This window comes from Diadema antillarum, unplaced genomic scaffold, assembly GCF_040938485.1.
Source record: "Diadema antillarum isolate AM-2024a unplaced genomic scaffold, OU_Dant_1.0 seq00000430_RagTag, whole genome shotgun sequence".
In the NCBI taxonomy this organism is placed as follows: Eukaryota; Metazoa; Echinodermata; class Echinoidea; order Diadematoida; family Diadematidae; genus Diadema; species Diadema antillarum.
Window position 1 is genome coordinate 1 of NW_027271411.1, and position 25,807 is coordinate 25,807.

Below are 25,807 nucleotides of genomic sequence, written 5' to 3' on the forward strand. Positions count from 1 at the left end.
TAAGATGCTTACTCCACACACATTTTTTTTTTTTTTCTCTAGACCTCGAAGTAAGACATGGAAATGAAAGGACAGTCCAACACTACTTTATATCCTACAATAAGTATTTTCATAACATACATTTCAAATCAGGCCAATGTAATGAAGACAGTTTAATGCTCACTTAAGTTGAAACTGTAAAATAAATTAATATACTGTGTTGGATAACTGTAGGTACGTACTTCTGACATATTTGATAACAATTTATGTATCCAAGGGTACCTTTTATGTTGCAAAGCCTCAAGCCTTGTTTTCTTTCTCTCTTCTCATTGATTCAATAACTTCCAAATGATTGCATTTGTTGTGCTCATTACAGCTTACTATTTATTTTTCTCATATGATGTGTAATATATGCTTCAACAATGCAACTATCAATCACAAAGTGATGTTGCATTCTTGGAGATGGAAAAAAAACAAGGAATCTAGGTGTCATGTGACCTGGAAATTAGTATTCCTGTCTTTGGCGCCAGGCTGCATTTCTGCACGAAACAAGTCCCCAATAAACATTTAAACAGCTTCATCATAAGATGTCAATAATACCCTGACCTTACATACAGTTTTAGCGATTGTCATGCTGCATAGTGATTTTTTAATGCAAACATAACAGCGATATACAAGACCATGTAACATAGATAATTGATTGTTGAAGATTACAGACAAACAAGACATAGGTTTTCAGATGAAAAAAAAAATCTGAAAATAAACTCAATTGGGATTTACTTGAAAATTATTCATATACAGTCACTAAAATTTTCCAATGAGGGTTTGTCGAAGATTTTTGTTGCTGATGAAGGGGAAAGGATATAACATCTACTATGAAGGTTTGATATCTGTTAATTTTGTTTGGGGGAGGGGGGGGGGGGGGGATTTTGCACTTGCTCTCTAGTTTGTAGCTCTACATCTTGTCGAGGAACTTGTCCAGGGGAGGAATGCCTTCACTGAGGCCCTTGCGCTTTCTCGTGGCCGCAATAATGGCTCCCGACTTGGTGGAGGTGTCAGTGGGGTCGTCCGTGATGAGCTGCCAGTGGTCAAAGACGCACTGTGGGAAGGCCTGGCCACCGGTGTTGGAGCGGAGGTCAGCCGTGAAGCCTACATGCAAGGAGAAACAGAGTGACATGCACAGTGAGTACAAACTGCCAGCGGGAAGACACTAACAGAAGCTAACCCTTAGTGAGCCCATGTCCACAGCAAAGACATCCCTACATATTGGCAATCTATATAAATATCTCCCCCAAAAATAAAGCAAGAAGGTCACAACAATGTAACAAGCATGACCTAAATGTAACATTGACAAAACTATGAGTCTACTGAAAGAGTGTGATATTTTCGTGCAACTAATCGTGCAACCCTCGACATTCCATGTGGTGTGTCGATATTGCAAAAAAGCCATGGCCACCACATTTCATGACTTTTTCCTTACACTCTCACGCATCTTTTGACATCAAATTTGTGACCCCTGAGCACGCAGTTCTGAAGTTACGCATAAATATGTACGTGCATATCGGACCAAAAACTGCTCAAAAACCTAAATTCTACAATTTCGATGCAAACTGTTGTTACAGTCAAATTTTAATATCAAATTTTACAGTCAAATCGACTATGGACTGAAGACGGACAGAGGGACAACCCTAAAATACAAACACAAAATACAAAATGCCTTTGGTTATACTTCATGGCTGAGGCATAAAAAACCTATTGGATACTGTATACACCGAATATTTCGCAAGGTTTTTAGTATCACAAATTTCGCGAATGGGATGCTTTTCGCGAATTAAAAAATGCGTGAAAATATCAACTCTCATTCCAACATAAATGTGATGGGCATGCATACATTTCTTCTCTTGGAAATGAACTCCACCATTACAAATTAACCACTAAAATTGTCAGGGTGACCAGATTCGTGAAAAATTTGACTCAAGAAATATATAATGGCGTATACAGTATCTCGTTCCAGGAGAGGAAGAGTACTTACCAAATGATTCGTTGACAGGGAGGTATGCCTTCACGATGAACATGGGTGTGCCTGCTACCTGACCCTCCTCAAAGACATGGCCACGACGTCTGTTGAGTACGCCATAGATTCCTCCAATGGCAGCCTCTGGGCACTGCAAACGAAATGATCAAAAGATGATTCACATTCGTGAAATTCTTCCATCCAGATGTTATTTCATTGCAAGTGATTGACAAATTGCCCTACATCGACTGAATAGATCAGTTTGTTGTTTTTTTCTTTTATCATGGCTATTACTAGAAAAATGATCAATTCAGTGCTTATTTAAGTCAATGTAGGGCAATTCTTCAATTAGTTGCAATCAAAGATGAAGGGAATAGACCCGTTTGGTTTGGCTACTGCTTTAGTTTTTAAATCTATTTCTTTCAGCCATAACTGGGGGGCTTCAGTATGCCTATCAATGGCTGATTTATGCACTGACATAGCAATGCACCTCACTCCTTACATAACCCACCAAAACATATTTTGCTATTTTGGCACCCCCAGTTATGCTGACGTAAATCAGTGTTCTAAAACAGAATAGGTGTAGTTACTGCTCAGCCTGACCACAGTACAAGTGACATTTATATGATGTAATAATTTCCCTTTTCCTGGAATCGACAGGTTTGTGTAGTAATATGATTTGGGGAAAAACAGTATTTTCCATTTTATCTTCAGTTTTTCAAACAAGAAACCGTAACTGACAGCGCCCAGATGTATTCATAACACGTGTGTATTCCCCAAAGTCTGGTATTTAGGTGGCATGGCTCGACTCAAGCCCCGATTGCCCCCACACCTCAGGGACAGTCGAGATAGCAGTGTGGACAGTGAGTCATAAACAAAGATATTGACAGGTTTCTCGTGACTGTCTACGCAATGCAGGGCAAATGATACTGAATAATCGGGGAGGCATTTGCGCTTGTTAGAAAATAAAAGAAATTGAAGTTTTCAGAGGGTTTCCAGTAGGATGAGAGGGAGAGACTCCAAACTCATACCTGAATCTCCACCAGGTAGACTGGCTCCATGATGCGGGGCTGCGCCGTGAGGAGGCAGGCCAGGAGGCAACGACGCGACGTCGGGATGATCTGGCCACCGCCGCGGTGGATGGCGTCGGCGTGGAGCGTCACATCGTGGATGTTGAATCGCACGCCTCTCACGTTCTCCTCTGCCAGGATACCCTAGAGTAAGAATGATGACAGTAACAGGACATGAAGAGCAGGGACAAATGCAGGCAGAGAAGAAATTGTTAAAACACACAAAAAACAACCAAACAAACAAACAGTGCAGAGATAGAGACCATCTCCACGTAGCTCAGTAGGCATGCCAATTCAATGTGATTCCAACCGTATCTGGGCACTTAATACCCCTGAGCAACAACCCTCCGGATAACTACCACAAGGATAATTACCCCCCAGGGCTATTCCCCCCTAGGGCAACTACCACCCAGACAACTACCTTCCTTGCGCAATTACCCTCCAGGGCAATTACCCCTAGGGCAACTACCCCCCCCCCCCCCCCCGACCCGACACCAAATAACTACCCACTGGTTAACTAACCCCACCCCCCCCCCCCTGATAACTACCACCCAGATAATTACCCCCCAGAAAATTACCCCCTAGATAACTACCTCACGGATAACTAACTCCCAGAGAACTACCCCCCTGGATAACTACCCCCCGGATAAGCTGCCCCCCCCCCCCCCCCCCAAAAGGAAAAACGCAGTATCTGACATTTTTTGTCGATTTTCACTTTTTTGCATAAATATAGTCAGTGGGCAATCCTTGTTCATATGACATATTCATTTTGTTGAAAAAATGTTTGGAAAGCTAGTTTTTCGTAACTGCCAAACGCAGTAGCCACACATAACTTGATGATGAATATTTCCCCAAGGAAAAATGCAGTATCTACAAAGCTAGTCTTAATTACCAGACACTATTATTTATACATGTGAATACTTTGCCGGTTGTTCTGTAATTTGAACGTAAACTACTTTCTTTAGATATACTTGCTCAATAATAAGACATGAAGTTCAAAATATCTAAACGAAACAATAATGATTAGTGAATATCTTGACGAGATCGTGATCCTTATATAAAACACAGTGTGTGATTAAGACTAAATGAGTGTACATTAAAACAATACAGCACAACACTGTTAATGACAGCTTGCAGCAGCTGCTGCACTGAGCATGCAGTCAGCACAGGGCCTGGCTAGTCAGCATGCATGTGCATGTACGGTACAGAGTGTACTTGGATTAAAACAAAATGTTGTCGCGGGGAAAATTACTCGTGAGCCTACCCCTCAAGAAAAATTTATCTGCAGATAATGAGTAAGTTATTCAAAACTATTTCAATATTGAAAGAATAAAGCTGATTGTTTGTCACACGAAGCAGGGGGGAATTATACGAGGGGTAGTTATCCAGGGGGGCAGTTATCTGGGGGGAGTTATCCAGGGGGTAGTTATCCGCGGGGGTAGTTATCAGGGGGTAGTTATCTGGGGGTAAGTTATCCGGGGCGTAGTTATCTGGGGGGCAGTTATCCAGGGGGTAGCTGTCTGGGGGGTAGTTATCCAGGGGGTAGCTATCCGGGAATTAATTATCAGGGGGGTAATTATCCAGGGGGTAGTTATCCGGGGGGTAGTAATCGAGGAGGTAGATATCCGGGGGGTAGTTATCTGGGGGGTGGTTATCCTAGGGGTAGTTATCCAGGGGTAGTCATCCTGGGGGTGGTTATCCATGGGGTAGTTGTCCTAAGGGGGAATCGCCCAGAGGGGTGATTGCCCTAGGAGGGTAGTTGTCCGGGGGTGGGGGGGGGGGGGGGGGGGGGGGGTAGTGGTCCTTGGGGGTAATTGCCCTGGAGGGTAATTACCCTGGGGGGTTAGTTTGAAGTTGTCCGGCAGGTAGTTGCCCTAGGGGGGAATTGTCCTGGGGGGTAATCATCCCAGTGGTAGTTATCTGGAGGGTGGTTTTCCAGGGGGTAGTGTTCCTAGACCCGATTCCAACAGCAATTTAAATCATCTACAGATAAATCTAGTGTGCATAATTCTGATGTCTTTATGCAAAAGTCTTGCATTTGCAATAATGTAGCTACTGCCGTTCCGGTTATCAAAAAGAAAAACAATCGTAACATTTCTCGTACAATTTACATCAAAGCAAAGCTTGACATTTTGTCTACAACTTTGGTAATTACATGATTAGGGTAACAAAAATCTTACCCCCCCCCCCAAAAAAAAAAGTTACATAGATCTAAAAAACACAATGTTTTACAAAAGCATGACAACATCTGTCTCAGAATAATGTAGAACACACAAGGTTTACATCATGACACATAAAGAGTAAGTAGCAGAGGCATGGAAGTATGTGAACATGTACATTTCCTGCGTTCAATTAAAATTCAACGTTTTCTATTTTTAGAGGAACAAAGGGGATAAGGGAAGAAGTAAAAGACTATCATGAGAAATGCTTCTGATCTGTCACAGCAGGAGGGGCACTCACCTCTTTCGTGGCCCACTGAAAGCCGGCCACCACGCTGTCCTTGATCTCATTCAGGTACTGGACTCCCTTGGTGCAGTCTATGAGGAGGTTGGGGCCTGTGCCCTCTGGCCCAAAGCACCAGATCTTGCGAGCCTCGGTGGCATCATACTCGTACTTCTCCGTCAGATAGCGTGCACGGGCCTTGAACTCCTGCTTGGTACTTACTTTTCCCTGAAGGAAAAAGGGTAGAATTTTATTAAACAATAACATACCTACACAACAAACTCTGCATGTAACAATAACTGCACCATTCTGGCTTAGTTCTGTAGTGCCGAACACTTCTTTTATACAGTGCATATGTTAAGAAAGGTAATCCAACTTAGGAGGAATACTATGTCATAATTGTCAGCTATGGAGAGTGGAATGTTGGTTGTATGGAAAGGGGAACTCTTCCTCTATCCATTGACACCTAATTATGTTGATATATGCGATGCATGACTGAGCACATGAACTTTAAAGACAACAAAATATTGCACTTTTTCCAAGTTTGAGTGTTATTGTGAAGGAACAATGGATGCCTTACTATATGGATGAGATATGTCAACGAAAGTGGTCAAATTAACATGCCCATCCTGCAGGACTGCAGAAATATGTTTTGGCTTTTTCCCACCTTTTACGGTCCATAACCTTCAACATGGTCACGTTGTAGATAACTTGGTCACTACCACAAAGGCTAACCTATTATCCATTTTTTCTCTTCACATTCAAGACATGGTTTGTTGCTGGGAGCTATGTGTTGAATATGAACAGAGGAAAATGGACTGTGTACAGAGGAAGAAGGAGCATTTCATTACAGATAGCACCCCTTACGTCGTCAATGTCTTCGGCTAAGCCGTCAGGGAATGGCGCTGCCGTCATGAAGAGACGGTTGTGCTTGTTGGGCGACTTGGACAGGCAGGTCTGGCTGGAGGGTTCACTCACAGACTCTCTGTACGACACCACCGGATCCGATTTCTGGAAGAATGAAATGGAAGCAAGATTCATTACTTCCATTTTCTTGTTATTCAACTAGTCAATTCATAACATTATGAATCGACCCATGGATAAGCGGCATGTGCTTCCTCCAAACTCAGAAGCCTGTTTCAGTTTCACTGCCAGGTTTGGATTGCTTTGGTTTGCGGGGCAAGACAAGAGAAACTACTAATGGGCAAATTTCTGCAGCAATTTTATGTTCAAATCTGTCTCCCCCAACAGACTCTTGCAAAAGTCTACATTCTTTGTGAGAGGCAAACCTTCAGAAGTTACATTCCCCATGAGACCGTTGGCTGAGTCTAGCCATGATAATGCTGATGGCCTCCTGCTTTCTCATTGAATCAAACTGCCTTTTATGATTTATACAACCATAAATTATGCTGCCGTATTACATCAGATTGCTCTTTTGTTGTGCCCCTTTGCAATTTTAGTTGTTTTATGTGATTCGCTACAATGTAATTTTATTTTGGTTTGACTTGAAAAGCAGAATAAATCCAAAAACACATTTGCCTCATTATCCTGCAAATTGCCTATTTTGATATTTACTTTTTAGTTATTTTTGGCAAAGCTCAAGTCAATCTTTTCCATTTGGTGAACAATGAAATTTGGTGGCCCAAGGGGGCTACCAAAACATATCCTACAACATATCCTAAAATGTGGTGGCCAAACATCTATTTCAGGTGGCCCTCGGATACAAGGCCACTGCTAATGTTGATCCTTGCTTTCGGCATATGGTGAGGTAACAGTGACAAGAATAAAAGAAAACAAACAAACAAGAAAAAAAACACACACACACACACACACACACAAGGAGAGCAACAAGGTACCTTGAGAGGAATGCAGGCATGGTCCTCCTCCAGATCCTTGAGGCAGATTTCCAGGTGGAGCTCTCCTGCTCCTGCCACAATGTGCTCTCCAGACTCCTCGGTGGTGCACTGCACCATGGGGTCCGACTTGGCCAGTCGCTTGAGGCCCTCCACCAGCTTGGGTAGCTGGGAGGGGTCCTTCGCCTCCACAGCCACACGCACCACGGGGCTGACGGAGAACTTCATGACCTGCAGCAAAACATAAATCCGTAAAACACATATCACAAATTTCTGCGAAAGAGAAAAAGAAATGTGTTCAATAAAAAAAACTAGAAATGTCGCTATGGCGACTGGTATGCCTCCGCCATAATGCATGATTCTCCTAATAGGTCTAGACATGTGGACAATGTGTGATTTCATTTTCACAAAATTGGCAAAATATTAAAATGACAAGTTTGTCACAAATGTGTTGAATGTTCACCTTCCTTGACCTAGGTTTAATTGGATGAATAGGAGAGCATGTATTTGGATTTGAGGACTTTAACTTGACTTTGACCCATTCATACGTTTATGCATTGAGTAATTTTCAAGGTATGGAGAAAAAGTTTTGTCATCCATCTGAACATAATTAGACTGATCAGAAAGCTCAGTTTTAGAATTTTTTAAATCGATCAAACACAATGTTAATCAGTGGCTTTAAATGGAAGTTTATGGGTCTAACATCTGTAATATTATATAAATATTTTATTTTTGTTATATCATAAGGACCTTTGTGACCTTTGACCTTTACCCCAAAATACCAGTGAATATTTGTCTTGTCATACTCTACCCTCACACCAAGTTAAACGTTCATGTCTCATAGTATGTAAAATACTGTACCAAAAGTTTTTTTTTTCACAAAATAACCTGTGACCTTTGACCCCGTGACCCTAAAATCCAAACAAAGTATTATCCCCCAGGATATACCCTCATACCATAAAAATGTCAAGGGGGGTAATAAAACCGTCACCATTTCAGGCAAATCAACTAATGGCTTATCTCAATCCACCTACCATTAGATATTCCTTGCAAAATATAAATCTACTATATAACCACCAATGTTTGTGTGTATTTTCATTTTGCGATTTTTGAAAAAGCCATGATTTGCAAAATTAAATGTACACCAAAGTTCTTGTCTACATAATATGCGATGAATGCCAGTGGCAACTCGCAAAAATTTCATAACGCGAAAAATGCCTTTGGCCGCATTTCGCAAAAATGTCATGCCGAGAAAATATCTTGCTTTTGCAGTACGGAAATTCACCATGTGTTTTACTGTGGGCATGCTCCAGAGGCAATTTAGAAAATCTGATCATTTCACAAGAGCTGACATTCTTATCTCAGAACCATCACACCCTTACCCTGAGGTTGTGCGCATTCTCATATGTTGTGATGGTTCCAGTCTTGACGAGGTACTGATCCACACCGACCAGCCCAACGATGTTTCCACAGGGAACGTCTTCAATGGCCTCAGTGTAGCGACCCATCATCAGGATGGTTCTATGCGAAAAGTAGGTGAACATGCGTATCTGTTACTGCAAGCACACACGCTTACTTAAGTATGGATTCTAGAGCACTACACTGGCCTTACACATGACATTTGCAGCTAGAAACAACCAAAATAGTTTCTTGGCCCCTGAGAGCCGTTAGTAGTAAAGGGCCACACTAATTGACACATTTGAGAGACTTTTATTTTGTTGTTTTTTTTGCTTGTCAGCTAAAAAAAACATTGAAGTGGCACAGAAGTTACGCTGAAGGCCTTTATCTTTGATTTTACAATTTTTTGCTTGTTAGCTGATGAAACCTGAAAGTGCCCCCCCCCCCCCCCATCTTGAAAATGTGGCGCCGGCCATGATATGGATGAGACGAGTCAAATCAAGAGTGAAGACTCCAGATTTACCAGGAGCAATGGCATACCTCTGGATGTTCTTCACATACAAGTCTTCCTTCTTGCCAGGGACGTAGTTTGGTCCCATGATGCGGCACTTCTGGCCGGTGGCGATGGTACCGGAGAAGACGCGACCGAAGGCGTAGAAGCGCCCTTTGTCACTGGTAGGCACCATCTTTGACACATACATGCAGAGAGGAGCCTTGGGGTCACAGGTCTTGATTCCTTGGGGAGTAACAACAGGAAAAACACACAATTTAACCCATCTGGACTTACAATGTTGATTTCTTCTCACTAAAAGAAGCCATTAATGTTTTATGGGGGCTGGAGTTACTGTAATACAATGTAAAGATAAAATTGATATAGTAGGGTAACACACAGATGATACACGGCAAACACCAAGCAATGTCTTGCATGCACATTTCAGTTTGTGTTTTTCAATGTTAACTCTTTGACTTAAGATTTCAGTAAAAAAAGACAAATATTCCAGTGGATTAGGGTATGGAATATTATACCAAGGGCTGCACACTAACCCATTTTTTTTTTTCTTCTACTAGACTAACCTGTCTTTAAGACCAGTAGGTAGCCATTTTTCCCCCCATTTTTTACCGGTCCATTCCTGAAAAATATACTGGTCTGATATATAGTGATATTTACTGGTCCTGGACCGTCTGTACAATTCCAGTGTGCAGCATTGCCATACCCTTAGACTCTGGGAAGCACCCAAGGGTTTGCAAATAAGTCTTTAATGATTTCTATGAAATCTGAAGGAAAAAAAAAAAAGGAGGGGCCTATAAACACCCAGTGGGTCGTTTATACCAAGGCCTCACTCACTCCCCTCCCTCAACTCTTCCAGAACTTATCCTGCTGCATTGAAACATGTATGTCTTTTTACTGCCATCTCCTGCACAGACGACACCACATGTCGGGGTTGCCAGTAACAACATTGGAATTCCTGTTCTTCAAAAAGTGCATGTTAGGCATACACGTCTGTGCTACCCCCATGGCAGAGCAACACTCGTACGATCTACAAATCAATAACATTACGTAAATTATCATTTATATTGTCATGTGTTTAGTCTGTACGACAAAATTAAAGAACAAATATTGGAAATAGAGAAATACAGGAGGAAAAGAACAAAATGGCAAAGGAATTTTACAGGATTTTAAAAAAATCATTATTATCAAAAAGTTCCAATTTTCTTCCTGCAAGACATCCAGGTAATGGCAGTTTGGGACCGAGTGCCTTACCAAGAGCAACTGGGTCATCATGGGGTCCTTCGTAGAGCATTTCCATACGGTACTTCTGGGCTGTTTGGGGCGACGGCAGGTGGATGGTGATCATCTGAAGCATGGTTTCTCCGGCAGGAATCCATGAACGCATCACAGTCTACAGCAAGAGCAACGGAAAAACATGCCAAGTGGAAGTAACCCACAAAATGGACAAGATAATGCAAGAGACCGACTTTTGAAGGCATCACACATGGGACTTGAGAATGATTGTAGACTGGACAGGCTCTCACATAAGAAAAATTCTACTAAAACCTCAAGCAACATACCCGCCAAGCACAATCCCACAGGACTGCTACACATGGGTTAAAGTATAGCCCTTCATGTGCACGCTAATAAAGGTTAATTGGCCTTGATCTGTACGATATATCCTTCTTTAACCTCATCCCTATCCCTCTATCTCACTCCCACCCAAGTGTGACTCTGATTCACAATGCAAACTTTGAGCATGATAGGGGTGTGTTTGTGAAAATGGCATCTTGTGTATTCTTAATGTGCTGGCGTATGTTTTGTCTGTGTATGTATGTGTGTGTATGTGTGAGTGTGTGTATGTGTGAGTGTGTGTGTGTGCACAAACGTTTTTATCAGTTGTAGTTTATAGAAAGAAGAGACATAACGCTGTATTTACTTTTCCGGGGTTAGTTTTAAATAAGGCCCATTGCCTTCTCACTAACCCCTTCACTTAATATCTTTGCAGGCTGTCAAGCGGGATAATGTAAAAAAGTAGGAATAAAGTAGGAACAAAATCTCTAAAAAAGTAGGGAAAAAGTAGGACATAAGAGGGAAAAAGTAGGGCATTAAAGAAAAAAAAGTAGGAATAAGTCAGGACATGTGCAGGCTTTTTGGAGTAGTTTTCGTCGATACTCACCAGAACTCTTGATGTCACATGTAAATCTTAATTTGTACTCACAACCCTGCTGCCTCAGCCTCACTTTTGCTCCTGGGAGAGCCTGGTAATTTTGAGCGATGATGAGAGCTGGTTGAGCACTGCTCCAAGTCCTAGGCTGCAATATCAGTGGGATCAATCACATCTGCACAGGAGCAAAAGCTGAGGCTGGCAGCAGTCTTGTGGTTGATTGGTCTGTGTTATCCCTCTTTCATGCTGAAGAGGCTCTCCCCACCAGTAAGAATCTGCAACTAGAGTCTACTCATCATTTCTGAATATAAATTATTCAAGTAGCCTTGCACATTTTTTTTTTTGCGGGGTTTTTCACCAAAAAAGCAGGAAAAAGTAGGAAAAGCAGGATTTTGAGCAAAAAAGTAGGAAAAGTAGGGACAGCAGCAAAAAAGTAGGAAAAAGTAAGAAAAGTAGGGCCACTTGAAAGCCTGTCTTTGGTTGTCTGTTTGCTTTGTTTGTTTGTTTGTCACATTGTCATGTTATACTTGTCATACCATTGTCACATTTTATGTATGCATGTTTTATAAAGTGAAAATAAATGAAATGAATTAGAAAATTAATATTTATATTCCGTGGAAAAGCAGTACTTTCCATGAAACCTGAAGTATGTTTGGCAAAAAATAAGAAATAAAATAAAATAAAAAATAGCACAGAATACTGGTAACAAGCACCAGTTGGCGTCTCAGGACAGACACGAAATACATATTGACACAGAGCCTGTCATCACATGATAACCCCAAAACTTACCTTGACAAGTGGTTTGCCTTCCAGTTCTTTCTGCTCTTTGGTGAGTTTGATCTCAAGCTTCTCTAGAAGCTTTGCGGTCTCTTCCTTCTTGAAGTTCATGATGGCGTCGAAGACCTAAATAAAATGACAATTATATAAGTGCTTGGTTATGAATTTCAATTTCATCTGATTTATGTAGCAAGAAGAAGCAAATATACGCTTTTTTTAACACTGCCTATCATTCCTTAATATTTGTTGCAAGCTGTGCCTCTGACGATTCATTTTTTTTTTCAAATGAAGCACTAGGAGAGATGGTCTCAAATACAAAAACAGCAACTGCTATATTGTGTCTCCTCCATCCAGGATGCTTTTGAATGCACACCTTTAAAATACAAAAGAGAATGAATGGAATGAGACGGCAGGGAATAATTTTCCTGGTATCGCATCGCAATTTGCTATGCGTTTTTAGACCACTGCTGCGCAAACTATCTTTTGCGTAGCAGTTTTCTTCCAAAGAAGTGTTCAGGATATCATTTGAAATATTGTTCACCGGCTGAAATTGCTAATCAAATTTGAGTTGGAAAATTATTCCCTGAAAGGTACAAAGAATATGGAAAAAGTGTGAAAGGAATCAATCAGTGCTGTAGTGAATATCTGATCGAAGGCAAGGTGCCAATCATCATGCCAGTAGAAGATGTAGAGTAGCAATTTTTGCTACTTGTAATATCAGTGGGACGAAGACTTCCACCACAGAATAAAAAGTCGTCATGAACGTTCTGCCTAACCTTGTAGATGGGGTCCAGGACAAACTGGTTGAAGCCACGGACGTAGCCGTCGCCTCCCGTCTTGTTCCACTTCTTGGCTTTGGGGTTGAAGAACTGATCCCCCCACAGCCTCTTCATGAGCTTAGCAGGCTCGATCTTGAACTTGGAGGCGTAGACTTCAGCAAACTGCTTCAGGGTGAAAGCCCAGCCATGGAGGCCAGATCCAAATCCCACAGTCCCCTTGCATGGGTCGACCTGTGATCAGAACAGCCATATTTTTTTCCCCTCATTACATGGAGATAATGTCATACATTGACAATACTTGAAAGGGAGAAAAAGAAAGGCTGCAGAACGGGGGAAAATTTGGGGGTATTTGGCACGACGTGAGACAAGCATGAGAATAAAAGTATACAATTTTTTTCTTTTTTTTTAGCTTGATACATGTAAAACTACTTCACATTTCTATTCCACAGTATTAAACAAACACAAATTTTATCTTTATCAAGCTGGGTTCTACTACTACTTGTGAGAATATTTCTAGTTCTACAGCATAGGAGCCGAAAAAAGAAAAACAGAAAAATCCCCAAATTATGTTGATGGTACTTGATTTTATTTAAACCAAAAAATAGACTAGAAATGTCGCCATAATGCATGATTCTCCCAATAGGTGTATAGTATAACGTCTTCACAATGTGTGATGACAGTTTCACATAACAGTTGCAGCGGACGACTATAATTAACTCCCTCGAAACCCACGAAAACATTTTGAATTTTGAACCGTAATCGAGGCAGTGCGAATCGGGCATTCTCATTTTCACCAAAATTTCACCTTCTCATATCTCCACTATACATTGACCAAAATCGCTTTAACTTTCAGTATCAATGCAAAATGATGATTTCTATCCTCAGATGAATAATCACGAGAAGCAATTGAGTACTTTTTAAATTATTCAACATTTCATGTTTCGCTGTCTCGGAAAACTACCCTCTAATTATTTCCAGACACATGAGGTCGCACCACTAAATATTCATGAAACTTAACATACATATTCATAAGACATGGGCGGAGGTTAGCAGGGTGCTGTTCGCTTTGCCGAAGACCTAGTTGCACATACTAGAATATGAGGGAAATAATGAAATTCTGATGAGTTGGCCTTGACCTTTGATCCCGACTATTGACCATGACCCCTAAATTCCCTAGATAATCCCTCCCAGTCAGTACATGCGTATGTACCAAGTTCCACGCAGATACATTGAACCATTTGCAAGAAAAGTGAAATTGTAACAGTTTCACCTGACTTTTGACCTTTGACCTTATGACATTAAACTCACTCTGGAGAATCTTTATGGAGTAGTACATGTCTACACTGAGTTTCAAGAAATTACCTTCGGGCATTGCATAGATATGGGGGAAATAGCAATATTTAATACCATTTGACCTTAACCTTTTGACATTTGACCTCTTGCTAATTTCACTAAAAAAACTACTCAACTAATGGCCCCATCATGTCATCCTTGGACCAAGTTTGGTGAAAGTTGCTTCATCCAGTTATGAGTTATAACGTAAACAGATAAATTTTAGGATTTGTCCTTGATCCTTGACCTTTGACCTCTGTCTGATTTCACTCAAAAACTAATCAAGTAATTGTCCGATCCCCATCATACATCATCCTCAGACAAAGTTTAGTGAAATTTGCTTGATCCGGTCTTGAGTTATCGCGTAAATAGATACAATTTCCAGATATGACCTTGACCTTTAGCTGATTTCACCCAAAATCTAATTAAGTAATTGCCCCATCATACTTAATACTTGGACCAAGTTTGGTAAAATTCCAGTCAATATTACTCAAGTTATCGCGTAAACAAAAGCGGACGGACATGCCAACGGACGTACGTACGGACGCACGTACAGACGGACAACCCGAAAACATAATGCCTCCGGCACCACTTCATGGCGGAGGCATAAAAATTCATAAATCCCCGGATCCAGAAAATCTCATGCAATTACGTCAAAATGAGCACTCAGTAACAAAGACATCATAAAAGTCTACAAATAAGAAAATGTATTTTGTACAGCTGAAGCAAGTCAACCTCATTTGCATTCTCTTCTTGGACTAGCTGTTTTAATGTGAGGAAAAAAACAACAACTTTCCATTAAAATTGTTAAAGGATTTATTTCAGTTCAACAACCCTATTGAGAATTCTAATCCATCCACCCAATAGATAATTCTTATCATATCAACCTACTTATCATCCTGCTGTAAGAAATTGTAAACCAAAACTCACAACTAAATAGGCCCCTACCCTCAACTTACCTGGATGTTTCCCATGGGTCCTTCATCGTCGGCGTATGTGGCGACAATAACGTTGACGCTCTCCACGATACGCTGGAAGGTCTGGTACAGGTCCTCCTGTTCCAGCTGCAGCTCGAGCAGAGCACGGTCCATCTTGTTCATGAAGAGGACTGGCTTGATGCGCTCTGCAATGGCCTGCCTCAGCACGGTTTCCGTCTGAACGCACACACCTAGTTTGGTGAAAGACAATGACACACAGTAGGTAGAATTTTTCTGGCTTGTAATCTGTGAGCCTCCTCTCCCGCCCCCCCCCCCCCCTTTCCAAAAAAAGAAGGAAAAAAAAATGAATGCTCCCTATTTTCCCAATGCCAAAGAATGTGCCCCAAGTTGAAGTAAAGTAATCCAGCACAGCTAACCTAAGAATACACTGAGTTGAAAAACAAAATCATAGAGGAATTCTGTCAAATTACACTGTTAACCATCTTATTTTCAATCTTGTTACATCTATATGTATCACAGTAATTTCTATTTTCCTCCATGCAGCCACTTCCTCCTTTTTGAACAGATACAGCACTTATGCACCATTTGCAGATGAAACAAAAACCTGTGCGAGTGCTTTAAAAGAGTTCTAAATGTGAGTTTGGGATAGAAACAAGGCAAGTGCCAAAATGTGTCTCGCCCATTCACGTAGAAGAAATTTTCTAACTCCCGGAAGTTCATTGACCCCGCCTATAACCTTTGACCTTGTAATGACCTTCAACTCCCCAAGAGACATTTACCAGCCAAGTTTGGTCACAAATAGACATAGGAATCAAAAGTTAAGAGCCATAATTGAAACACGCCGTAAAAACATAGGGCCCTAAAAGTTTGTTGACCCCTGTCTGTGACCTTTGACCTTGTGATGAACTTCAACTCCCCAAGGGACATCTACCATCCAAGATTAGTCACAAACGGACCTATGGATCAAAAGTTATGACCCATAATAGAAACGTGCCATAAAAACTTAACATTGGGCTCTAAAAGTTGGTTGACCTATGCTTGTGACCATTGACCTTGTGGTGACCATCCACTCCCTAAGGGACATCTACCATCCAAGTTTGGTCACAAATGGAGTTATGGATCAAAAGTTATGACCCATAATAGAAACGCGCCATAAAAACTTAACATTGGGCCCTAAAGTTCATTGACCCCTGCCTGTGAGCTTTGACCTTGAGGTGACCTTCATATATGGTAAAATGTGATACTTTGTATGACCCCTCTTCCCTCAAAGTTTGATTGCAATTGAAGCCTAGAGTAGAGAGTTATTGAGTTTTTGTAGCGTTACGGACAGATGACGGACAGACGGACCAACGGACGGACCGATGGACGGACGGGACCGACGACGGACGGACGGACGACGGACGGAAAGACGCCGCAGGCGATCCCTTAGTCTCCCCTCACCTCCGGTGGGCTCGACAAAAACCAATGTAAAAATATGAATCAGCAAAACTAATGTTAAGTACTGTTAAACATACAAAATGTGAGAAACAGTCATACTAAAAACATTTCCAGACTAAACCGTCTACAGTTATGGTTTATTTGGGAAAGAATGTTATAACCCATATATTTTAGGCTTTACTGCAAAATCCTTATAGGGTAGGATGTTTTGTGATACAACTGACTCTATATATTATACATCAAGTGACATCTCGAACATTTTTTAAATCACTGCTCCCAATGGTAAACAGTACCTTTACTCAAATGCCTTCAGCAGGTACAAAACAGTACACAGCTCACTCCTTGTAGATTCCACTTACCACTGACACAGTCTACCACCACGAGGGCGCCGTCCGTCACACGCAGGGCAGCTGTCACTTCTGAGGAGAAGTCAACGTGGCCCGGTGAGTCAATCAGATTGATCAAGAAGCCTCTGGTTTCATCCTTCTCCTGAGTAATGTACTGCATGTCATTTTCACTCAGCTCGTAAAAGAGAGAGATGGCCCTAAAATGAAAAAAAAATAATAAAAAAAATAATAATTTAATAAATAACAAGTGAGAGTTTACCCATCACCACTATTTTGTGCGTTTTTGTTTTTGTTTGTTGTTTGTTTTGCGGTTCTTTTTTTTTGTTTCTTTTTTTGGGGGGGGGGGAGGTTCAGGTTCTTTATTTTATTTTATTCAATTTCTAATCTATTTCATTTTATTGTATTTTATTTGCCAAGAGCAGTACATAATACCCTTAGATATCAGCTGGCATCTCTGCATAGCTTTCACAGATACAAGTTGTAAAACTGATGAGATTAGACTACTTAAGAGAGACTAAGAGACAGAAAGAAATGGCGTAGACAAATAAAGGAGGGAACATACATAGATGTAGAGATGGGGGAGGGGGTAGAGGGGCACCCAACAGCACAATTCCCTATTATCAATGTTTTCAGATAATCTATGCAGCACCTAGATAAAATGCCCAAACTGTAATCCCTATGTCCTTGCAACATTGCTGCATAAATACAATAATCTGCTGACCTTTGATAGTTCAACATGTGTATGGGAGGAAAATATTCAGTTTACACAACCCTTACGTCATTCCTTGGTGTATAACAGTATATCATGAGATGTCAGCAAAGTTAAATAAAGCACCACATTGAATGAATTCAACTTGGCACAAAGGAATGCAGCTTTCATGAATAATGCACAGATCCCATTTTGTTTCCATCATATAGCTTGGAAGAAAAAAAGAAAGAGTCAACACTCATCAGAGATACGAGTACATATCACTACCTGCCCTTCAATCACACTTTAAAGTAGAAATTTTCGCGCAAGTTCTTTTTCATGCTCACTTGGGTGAAATGACTTTGGCATGTTTTTAATTCCACACAATCAAAGAGAGAAACTATTTGTACATATTACAAGCAAAAATATTAATGTGCTTTTATTTGTACACAGTTATATCAACAAAATGTGGGAAAATTTCTACTTTTACAGTACTTCAATGTTAAAATGCTATTATTCAGCAAAGTATTTCAACTTCAAGTGAGTCCTATTATTACTTGAAGTGGTCCACAGTTCACAATCACATATTCTATATAAAACATGCAAATGGCTATCAAAATAACACATCTACACACAACATAAAAAACCTAAATGATTTTTTTAAAAAAAGGTCGTCCCTGCTAGATGTTGCTAGGGATAGGATAAGGGAAACTGGAACATATTTGTTACCTTCCATTCTTTCTATTGTTTGATACGACAGGACATAAGAGGGAATTCTTACGTAGACTTGATGGTAATGCATCGTTCCTGCTCGTCCTTGCGGGTGTCGGTGAAGCGCATCTCACCAGCTTTTGCCTGTGCGATGATCCCAGCTTTGCTCACCAGGGAATCGGTCAATGTTGACTTGCCGTGGTCCACATGGGCTATCACGGACATGTTCCTGATGTTCTTCTTTTTGTCCATGATCTCACGGATCTGCTCTATGGTAAAGTTCACCTGTTCAAAGAATAAAGCATCATCCCTTCCATATTAAATCAGGGTGCTATACACTGTATAAGCACTTGCCTAATTGCCCCGGGCAAGTAAAAAATCAAATTCGGGCAAGTGTTTTTGAACAATGAGAACAAATACTTGCCCAAATTGGGCAAGCAAAAAAGTTTTGAAGCCACCCTTTTTTCACTTATTCTCCTCAACAAACCCACAAACTCATCCAAACAGAAGCTCACAAATAATGGCTGTTTAGTGATGCAACATACTTGATAATATAATTTCAGCAACTTTCCAACACTTATACAGTATGTGAAGAAGCCCCACTGCAATTCAACAGCAACACTTGATCAGACCAAGTTTGTTACTCCATTGTGTTTAAGTGTGCGAATCAATGTGTGCTGTGTATTCAAATGAGAGTGTTTTTAATATTAAGCCCTTGACTTACACATGATTTTCTATATTATTTCCATATATTCTAGAGTTTCTTTTTGGGAAAGTAAAATTGGGCAAGTGTTAGGCAGCAAATTTGAAAATTTGCTTACCCAATCAGGCAAGTGGTAAAATAAAGTTATGTAGCACCCTGCTAAATGTGCAAGGAGGCCATGAATAGGCTATCGCAACATATTTGTTGTTGTTTTTCTTTATGTGAATACACTGCTCAGGGAAAGAGAACCACCAGCAGAATAGGAGCAAGGTAGGAAATCTATCTAGCAGTCTAACGGTTACAGCTTCTATTAGTTTCCTTTGGGGCACCGATTTTCCAGAGCATTGCAATGTTTAACCTTTACAAGGTCAAGATCTTAGGGTGCATTCGAGCGCTCATAAGTGAACCAATGCGAACTGAACCAAAGCGTACCGTACCAAACTGTGCCAGTTTTGGAGCGTTCGAGTGCTCTGTTGAGAAAGCCTACCTCAAGAGTTATTTCTAGAAAAGGTCACACATTTTTGAAGCAAGAATGTCATCCACCTGGCGCTTGAGCGATTTACAGCTGTCCCGAAAAATGAGAATGATGTTTTCGAATTGTGACCCAGGCCTCGAATTAACTGACAGCCACCGACGGCCATGGCCGTCGGTGCCCCTCTCGTTGGCCGCAATGCCTTTTTTTTCCTTGATCAAAGAAAAAAAAATATGCCCTTTTTCTTGTGGCCATGGTGTCCTTTTAGAATGAAAGTTATTATTTATGACGTATGATATGCCCTTTCTCAAAGTCTACACTCCAATAAGCTTGAACAACTTTCCTGATCTCAAATATCATACCTGCAGTTCACTCGCGTCCCAATATATCTGATTCAAACTCAAAGTATCTTTCCGAGATACGAGACGACGTGTATGTACCATGTACGCCCGACCGGCTTTTACCGTCCCAACTGCCTCCGCAGCGCAGCGGCCATAGAGTTACTAGCTAGGCAGCGGCGGGCCGGAGCAAGTGGTCGCAAGCCATGCCAAAAAAATGCCAGGCCTGTCGGACGGCTGCGAGCATTGCCATCTCTCTCGCTCTGCATTATGCTCAAGCAAAATGGCGCCGGAAGTGCTCCAAAGCGAGCGCGGCGTATGCGTTGAGAACGTACTGTATTACAGTACCTACATCGTATTGTGTATGGCCTACTGCCTAACGTCGTCTGCTGCGGAGAATATGTGTGCGTGCGCTGCTGGAGTGTAGCAGCACGGTCGATAGCATACAGCTAGCTCTATGGGGCATTGACATCACGTATAAACACCCAACATGCCCTTTCCAATGTGGCCTTGGTGCCCCTCTGACTGACCCACGTGCCCTTTAATGGCGGGCCTCCTGGAAAAAGTGCCCTTTTCTAAATGGCCTTGCCCCTCCAAAATCCTATTTCGAGGCCTGGTGACGTATGCGCATGATACGCGCATGCTTTACAGCAAATTTTTGGTACCCTGGTACGCTTTTGGAGCACATCGGGAAGTGGTCCACTTTTGGCTCGGTACACTACGGTATGGTACACTTAAGGAGCGTTGGAGCGCTCCTCTGGCGCGGGTACAGTACGGTACGCTTTAGGAGAGCACTCGAACGCACCCTTTGAATGAGCATGACAAATATAAGCATGCATGTAAACTTCAAGGCCTGAATTCCCAAAGGCGGTACAATCTTTGTCCATGGTTTAAACTATGGACAAAGACCGCAGTTTTGTATGGGGCACTAAGTGTCGCATGGCCTTACATGTTTTCGTTACAAAATGTTCATATTCATTACGAAATGGCTGATTTTGTAACGAAATAGGCCATGCAACACTTGGCGCCCCATAAAAAAACTACGGTCTTGTCCATGGTTTAAACCATGGACAAAGATTGTACCACCTCCATGAATTCAGGCCATAATGTTCTTTACCATACCTATTCCTCTCTACAAACTGTTATATTGCATCCAATACCGGCTATCAGTGAGACTAATTTCTCAACTTGGAAGTGAGAATCGCTACATCCATTAGAAACGATCACTTAAAGTCAGCAAAGTTTTGTTACACACATCCAGAGCACACAAATTTTCAATTGTACGTTTGTACCTGCATCACTGAGTGGTGTAGCATATTATCTCCCACTGCATAATCACCCTATCTTGCATTCTGGTCGTATAGCAAAACCCACAAATTGCACTGATCAGCTGTTAACTAGTTAGTGACTTGGCTTGATAAATGCCGAAAAATTATTCATCAAAGCAAATCTGCATGTGCATTGGCTTTCTATGCCCCTTGTGAACAAATGTTAGTTACTAGTCAGAAGAGGTTGAAGAATTTACTGAAGATGGCAGGTACATGTATAGTAGAGTAAAAGGTGGCCTTTTTTTTTCAATTTCTCTTTGCTTTTACAGAACTGTGTGACTTGAAGAGCAGAATCGTTAGGATGATTAAATGCAAGTCCTTATGCATACATGTGTGTGTACAATTTGTATGTATGCGTGTGCATATATCTGCCTACATATCTGTGTGCATGAAAGTGTGTGTGTCCTATAACAAAGAGAATATTTGACAGTAAAGGACAAACATTGTTTTTAAGGCCAACAATATTTAAAAGAAATTACATAAATGCTCAAGTTCCTCAATTGTTTGAAAGTTTTCAGCATGTAAGTTAATTGTTTACTGAAATGCTATGGTCTCAGATAGAAAGGCAATGAAATGGGGGAAAATTAGCGACAATTTCATCTTTTGACTCTGATAAAATTACTGAAAATTTATCAAAGAAGCAATATCATTAGACAAGACTTGAATGGGTTCACTAAAAACTGGCAAAAGTAAGTAGATCTAGACATGTCTAGACATGTCTACTGTAGTTGTGAATAAACAGGAGACAGAGAATCTGAAAAGTAGAGGTCTAAAGGGTAGGCCTATTCTATTTGTTCATTTACAGTAGATGTACAACTGTATGATCATCGAAGACAAAGGCCACATTACCCAGCCGCGATGATAATGCTGAATAAAAGTTTTAACGTCAATTACCGTATAGTCGCCACTTGTGTGTATTTCCTACGCACTCCCGGGTTGGCGAACTAACGATAGGCACTGAATTAATTCACCACCCATAGCACGCCATGTATTAGCGCGTGTGTTATACACACACTTCAATGTAGGATGCATTGTGTATCATCGCGTTTGAAAAACTTTGTTTATCTGCCACCTGAAATTCATTCGAAATAAAAAACATTCTCGAATTAAAAATGGTTTTGTTAACTGTTACACATGGTAATTGGATTACAATTACAGTGTATTTGTGTTTTTATGGAGGAAAAAGGTGAATTTGGAATGTCTTTTGAGAGCGATGAAAATCTGTCACACCAGCTCATCTGCGATCACGGCGCGCGTTACATGCGATGTCAATGTCTGGCGACTTTAGGTAGTGGCGACTTAATGGTAATCGACGTTAAACAGAGACACTACCAGGCTCCATACCATGGTGATTCTTTTATTCTTCACGCTTCGTAATTCTGGCAAACTTGATTGTTCTCAGGTAGAGCTCTACAACTTACAAGGCAGGGGATGATATCTGATTATAACTAATATTTATAAGACCCACACGTCACAGTAAAGTTTAAAGCAAGCTGCCCATATTTTAACCATAACGCTGTTCAGGTCAATTCCACGGAAAGGTTGCATTTTATGAAAATCAAACTATTGAGTATAGATGATTAATGAAGCTTAATTAGATGATCTGAGTGTGTTTACTCAAAGCAGCCTTTCACAACGGATATTTTGATACCTCATTTGTGAACATCGGTGAACGTGGAGTGGAGTTATGTCCGAAAAACCTTCATTTTTCATGAAAATTGCCAATTTTTGCAGAATTTATGTATCATTTCTGATACAGTATTATGACCATAATACAGCTTGTGTAATTCTCAGATGGCTTATTTTCTGATTGTTCTTTGGTCATAGATTGGTTTTATGATGTTCTAGAACTTGTTCTGGCATCAGTAAATATTATTCTCTCAATCTCAAAATGTGGTAGTTGATAGCGTCCCATAAGTCACGTTTTTGTGTCCCATCAGTCACACTGGTTTTCCCTATCCTGCTACTGTACCAATGAGTATATATTCATACCACTTGGCTCAGGGTAAGCACCAACCCTTTGCTACATTCAGGAAAGAAAATATCTTTCCAGAGACTCTGTGTGTAAGAATATTTCAGAACTTACTTTCCCATGTGAAAAACGGTGGTCCTCAAATGTCCCATAAGTCACGACAGCAATTTTTTGTTGCTGTACGTAATGCAATGATACTCTCAAACTAAATATGGTGTTTTCATAAACTGAGATATGATGGATCTAACCATGAACTGAGAAAAATGCATTTGATGCAACTATTTTCTCAAAATGCTGGTTTGAAATTGCCGAAAATTGTCACTTTGTCCCATAAGTCACAATGGAATTGACCTTCAAAATTTGACAGCCGGTTTCATGTAACGGTTAGAAACCAACGCTTTCAGTCCGGGAAACCTGCTCATGAGGACCGCCCCCGCGTACGAGGATGGTCCCTCCTCATGAGGACCTCCCCCCCGCCTCATGAGGCCCCCCGGGGAACGCCTCATGAGGCCCCCCATTCACTTCTTATTCATCTCACATCTGACGTATAAATTGTCGCAACTTTGCACGGTGATTTTTTGTTACACACACATGTCCACTATCCATGATGAAAAGAAGAAAAAATCCTGTCTGTTTTTTTTTTTTCAAAAATCGAGTTTTAATCAACCGATGCAGAGCGCCCATGAAAACACGGGCGCCAGCGCCAGACTGGTATGTGCTGGATGCGTGATGTGATGCGACGTACGTCGCGTCGCGGGATGATTCCAGAGAAAGCGCCCAAACGGTAAGCGGGCGGCGGAATCGTGGGCGGAATTGACGAAGAAAGTGAACTCGTCATACCTACAAAGTGATTATTTTGCTAACAAACTGGAGTATGTCATCTACCCACCTACACTATCAGTGTGGAATAGTAATTTGGAATATATGGACAAGATCAGGTTAGTACTGATTTAATTTTTCTCGTTACGAATTTGTGTAAAAAGATGTCAGACTTCAGCTTCACGAGGCTGATTCGTGCGCGGAGAGGTGAGAGCCGCAGAAAAAAGCATCGAAAATATTTAGTCGGATCAGGCCGCTAGGTGCGGCAGTCTTGCATTGTGCGAACGCGCTGGCGCCCGTGTTTTCATGGGCGCTCTGCATCGGTTGATTAAAACTCGATTTTTGAAAAAAAAAACAGACAGGATTTTTTCTTCTTTTCATCATGGATAGTGGACATGTGTGTGTAACAAAAAATCACCGTGCAAAGTTGCGACAATTTATACGTCAGATGTGAGATGAATAAGAAGTGAATGGGGGGCCTCATGAGGCGTTCCCCGGGGGGCCTCATGAGGCGGGGGGAGGTCCTCATGAGGAGGGACCATCCTCGTACGCGGGGGCGGTCCTCATGAGCGGGTTTCCCGGACTGTTTTGGATAAGTCAAGTTTTGGCACAGCTGTAGTCAAAATCTTGGTGCACGTTTTTTAAAGTACAGCCATATTTTACCACTGTATACAAGTCAACAGACTTGTTGGGGCGTTGGGCTTGACTTGGTAAGTTGGAAATGGGGGTCTTCACTCACAACCACGTCTTCTCAACATGCCAAACTGTGTGTTGGACAAAAGAGGACGCTAATAAATTGCTAGAAAACTACATCAAACCGGTCTCTTTCTTCGGAACTACCGGTACCAAAATAGACGTTTATAGAATTTGGCTCATATTGTCCATTATTTCTACAATTCCACAAGACAGAAATATGTCATCTGAATTGAAAAGAACGATGATTCTCAACTAAATTTACAGTACCACGGCCACGTATACCTACAGTACAGTACAAAACTATTGCGCAAACTGCGAAGTCCCCATACGTTTGCACTTACACACACACACACATCCCCGTTATCCAACTCCGTTCATTCATTCTCCGAGGATGATACACATCTCAAATAACCCTCGTATTTAACTCAAATTCTCAAATTTTCAGAGAATTTACAGAAACAACTTTTAAACAAATATTTCAAATACATAGATTTTCTCTGATTACGTTTAGATGATGCTTACCATCTTGGCTAGATGTTATTTTTACTCCCTCCAGCTGTCAGAAACCCTTACACGGATAACACCGGTAATCGAAAAGGTCCTACGTCAGACGTACACGTAGCACGTGAACATCACATAGTGGCACACACAATGATTATGCATGAACCGTGCAGTCGCCCGCAGTTTATGCAGTTTCGTTAGGCTCTTATATTTTCAATATAAGCGCTCTGCGTAACCGTAGTAAACTCCCATGTCAACGAGAGTAGACACAAGAAACAACCTTAGGTCCACATGCCAATTGCGCAATATCCGTGCCATTCATTCCGTTGCGCGACATGTCGCAAGGAATGTTAATTTTTGTAACTTTTTTTTATTTGTTTTTCTTTTCCTTCATCATCCTCGCTGCGCATGAAGGTTAGTATTAGTCGTTCAAAACAAGTCTCCAGTAGCATGACATATTCAGAGTCACATTGTCATAATCCAACTGAAATAACTGATTAACAAGACGACGAAATACCGTAAACATAAACTGGTATGAGGGATGATTGGTCGCCCT

At 41.2% G+C, this 25,807-nt stretch overlaps 1 protein-coding gene across 1 annotated transcript; it reads right to left on the bottom strand.

Annotated features, from left to right (window-relative positions):
- Positions 1-896: 896 nt before the first annotated feature.
- On the bottom strand, positions 897-25,409 carry LOC139732529 (translation elongation factor 2-like). The gene is made up of 15 exons (XM_071643383.1): positions 25,273-25,409; positions 18,493-18,707; positions 17,036-17,220; positions 15,261-15,469; positions 12,967-13,200; positions 12,203-12,316; positions 10,519-10,657; positions 9,297-9,492; positions 8,741-8,879; positions 7,362-7,589; positions 6,373-6,516; positions 5,524-5,733; positions 3,025-3,207; positions 2,012-2,144; positions 897-1,128 (listed from the first exon to the last, which is right to left on the bottom strand). The coding sequence occupies exons 1-15, from the start codon at positions 25,273-25,275 to the stop codon at positions 935-937; spliced, it is 2,526 nt and encodes an 841-aa protein (XP_071499484.1). The 5' UTR covers positions 25,276-25,409; the 3' UTR covers positions 897-934.
- Positions 25,410-25,807: the final 398 nt, after the last annotated feature.

Excerpts from the sequence above, each read along its gene's own strand:
- LOC139732529 (XM_071643383.1), bottom strand. Across the intron at positions 15,470-17,035 it reads GGTGGTAGACTGTGTCAGTG|GTGTGTGCGTTCAGACGGAA; the intron begins GTAAGTGGAATC and ends TCACCAAACTAG. Across the intron at positions 1,129-2,011 it reads CCCTGTCAACGAATCATTTG|GCTTCACGGCTGACCTCCGC; the intron begins GTAAGTACTCTT and ends CCTTGCATGTAG.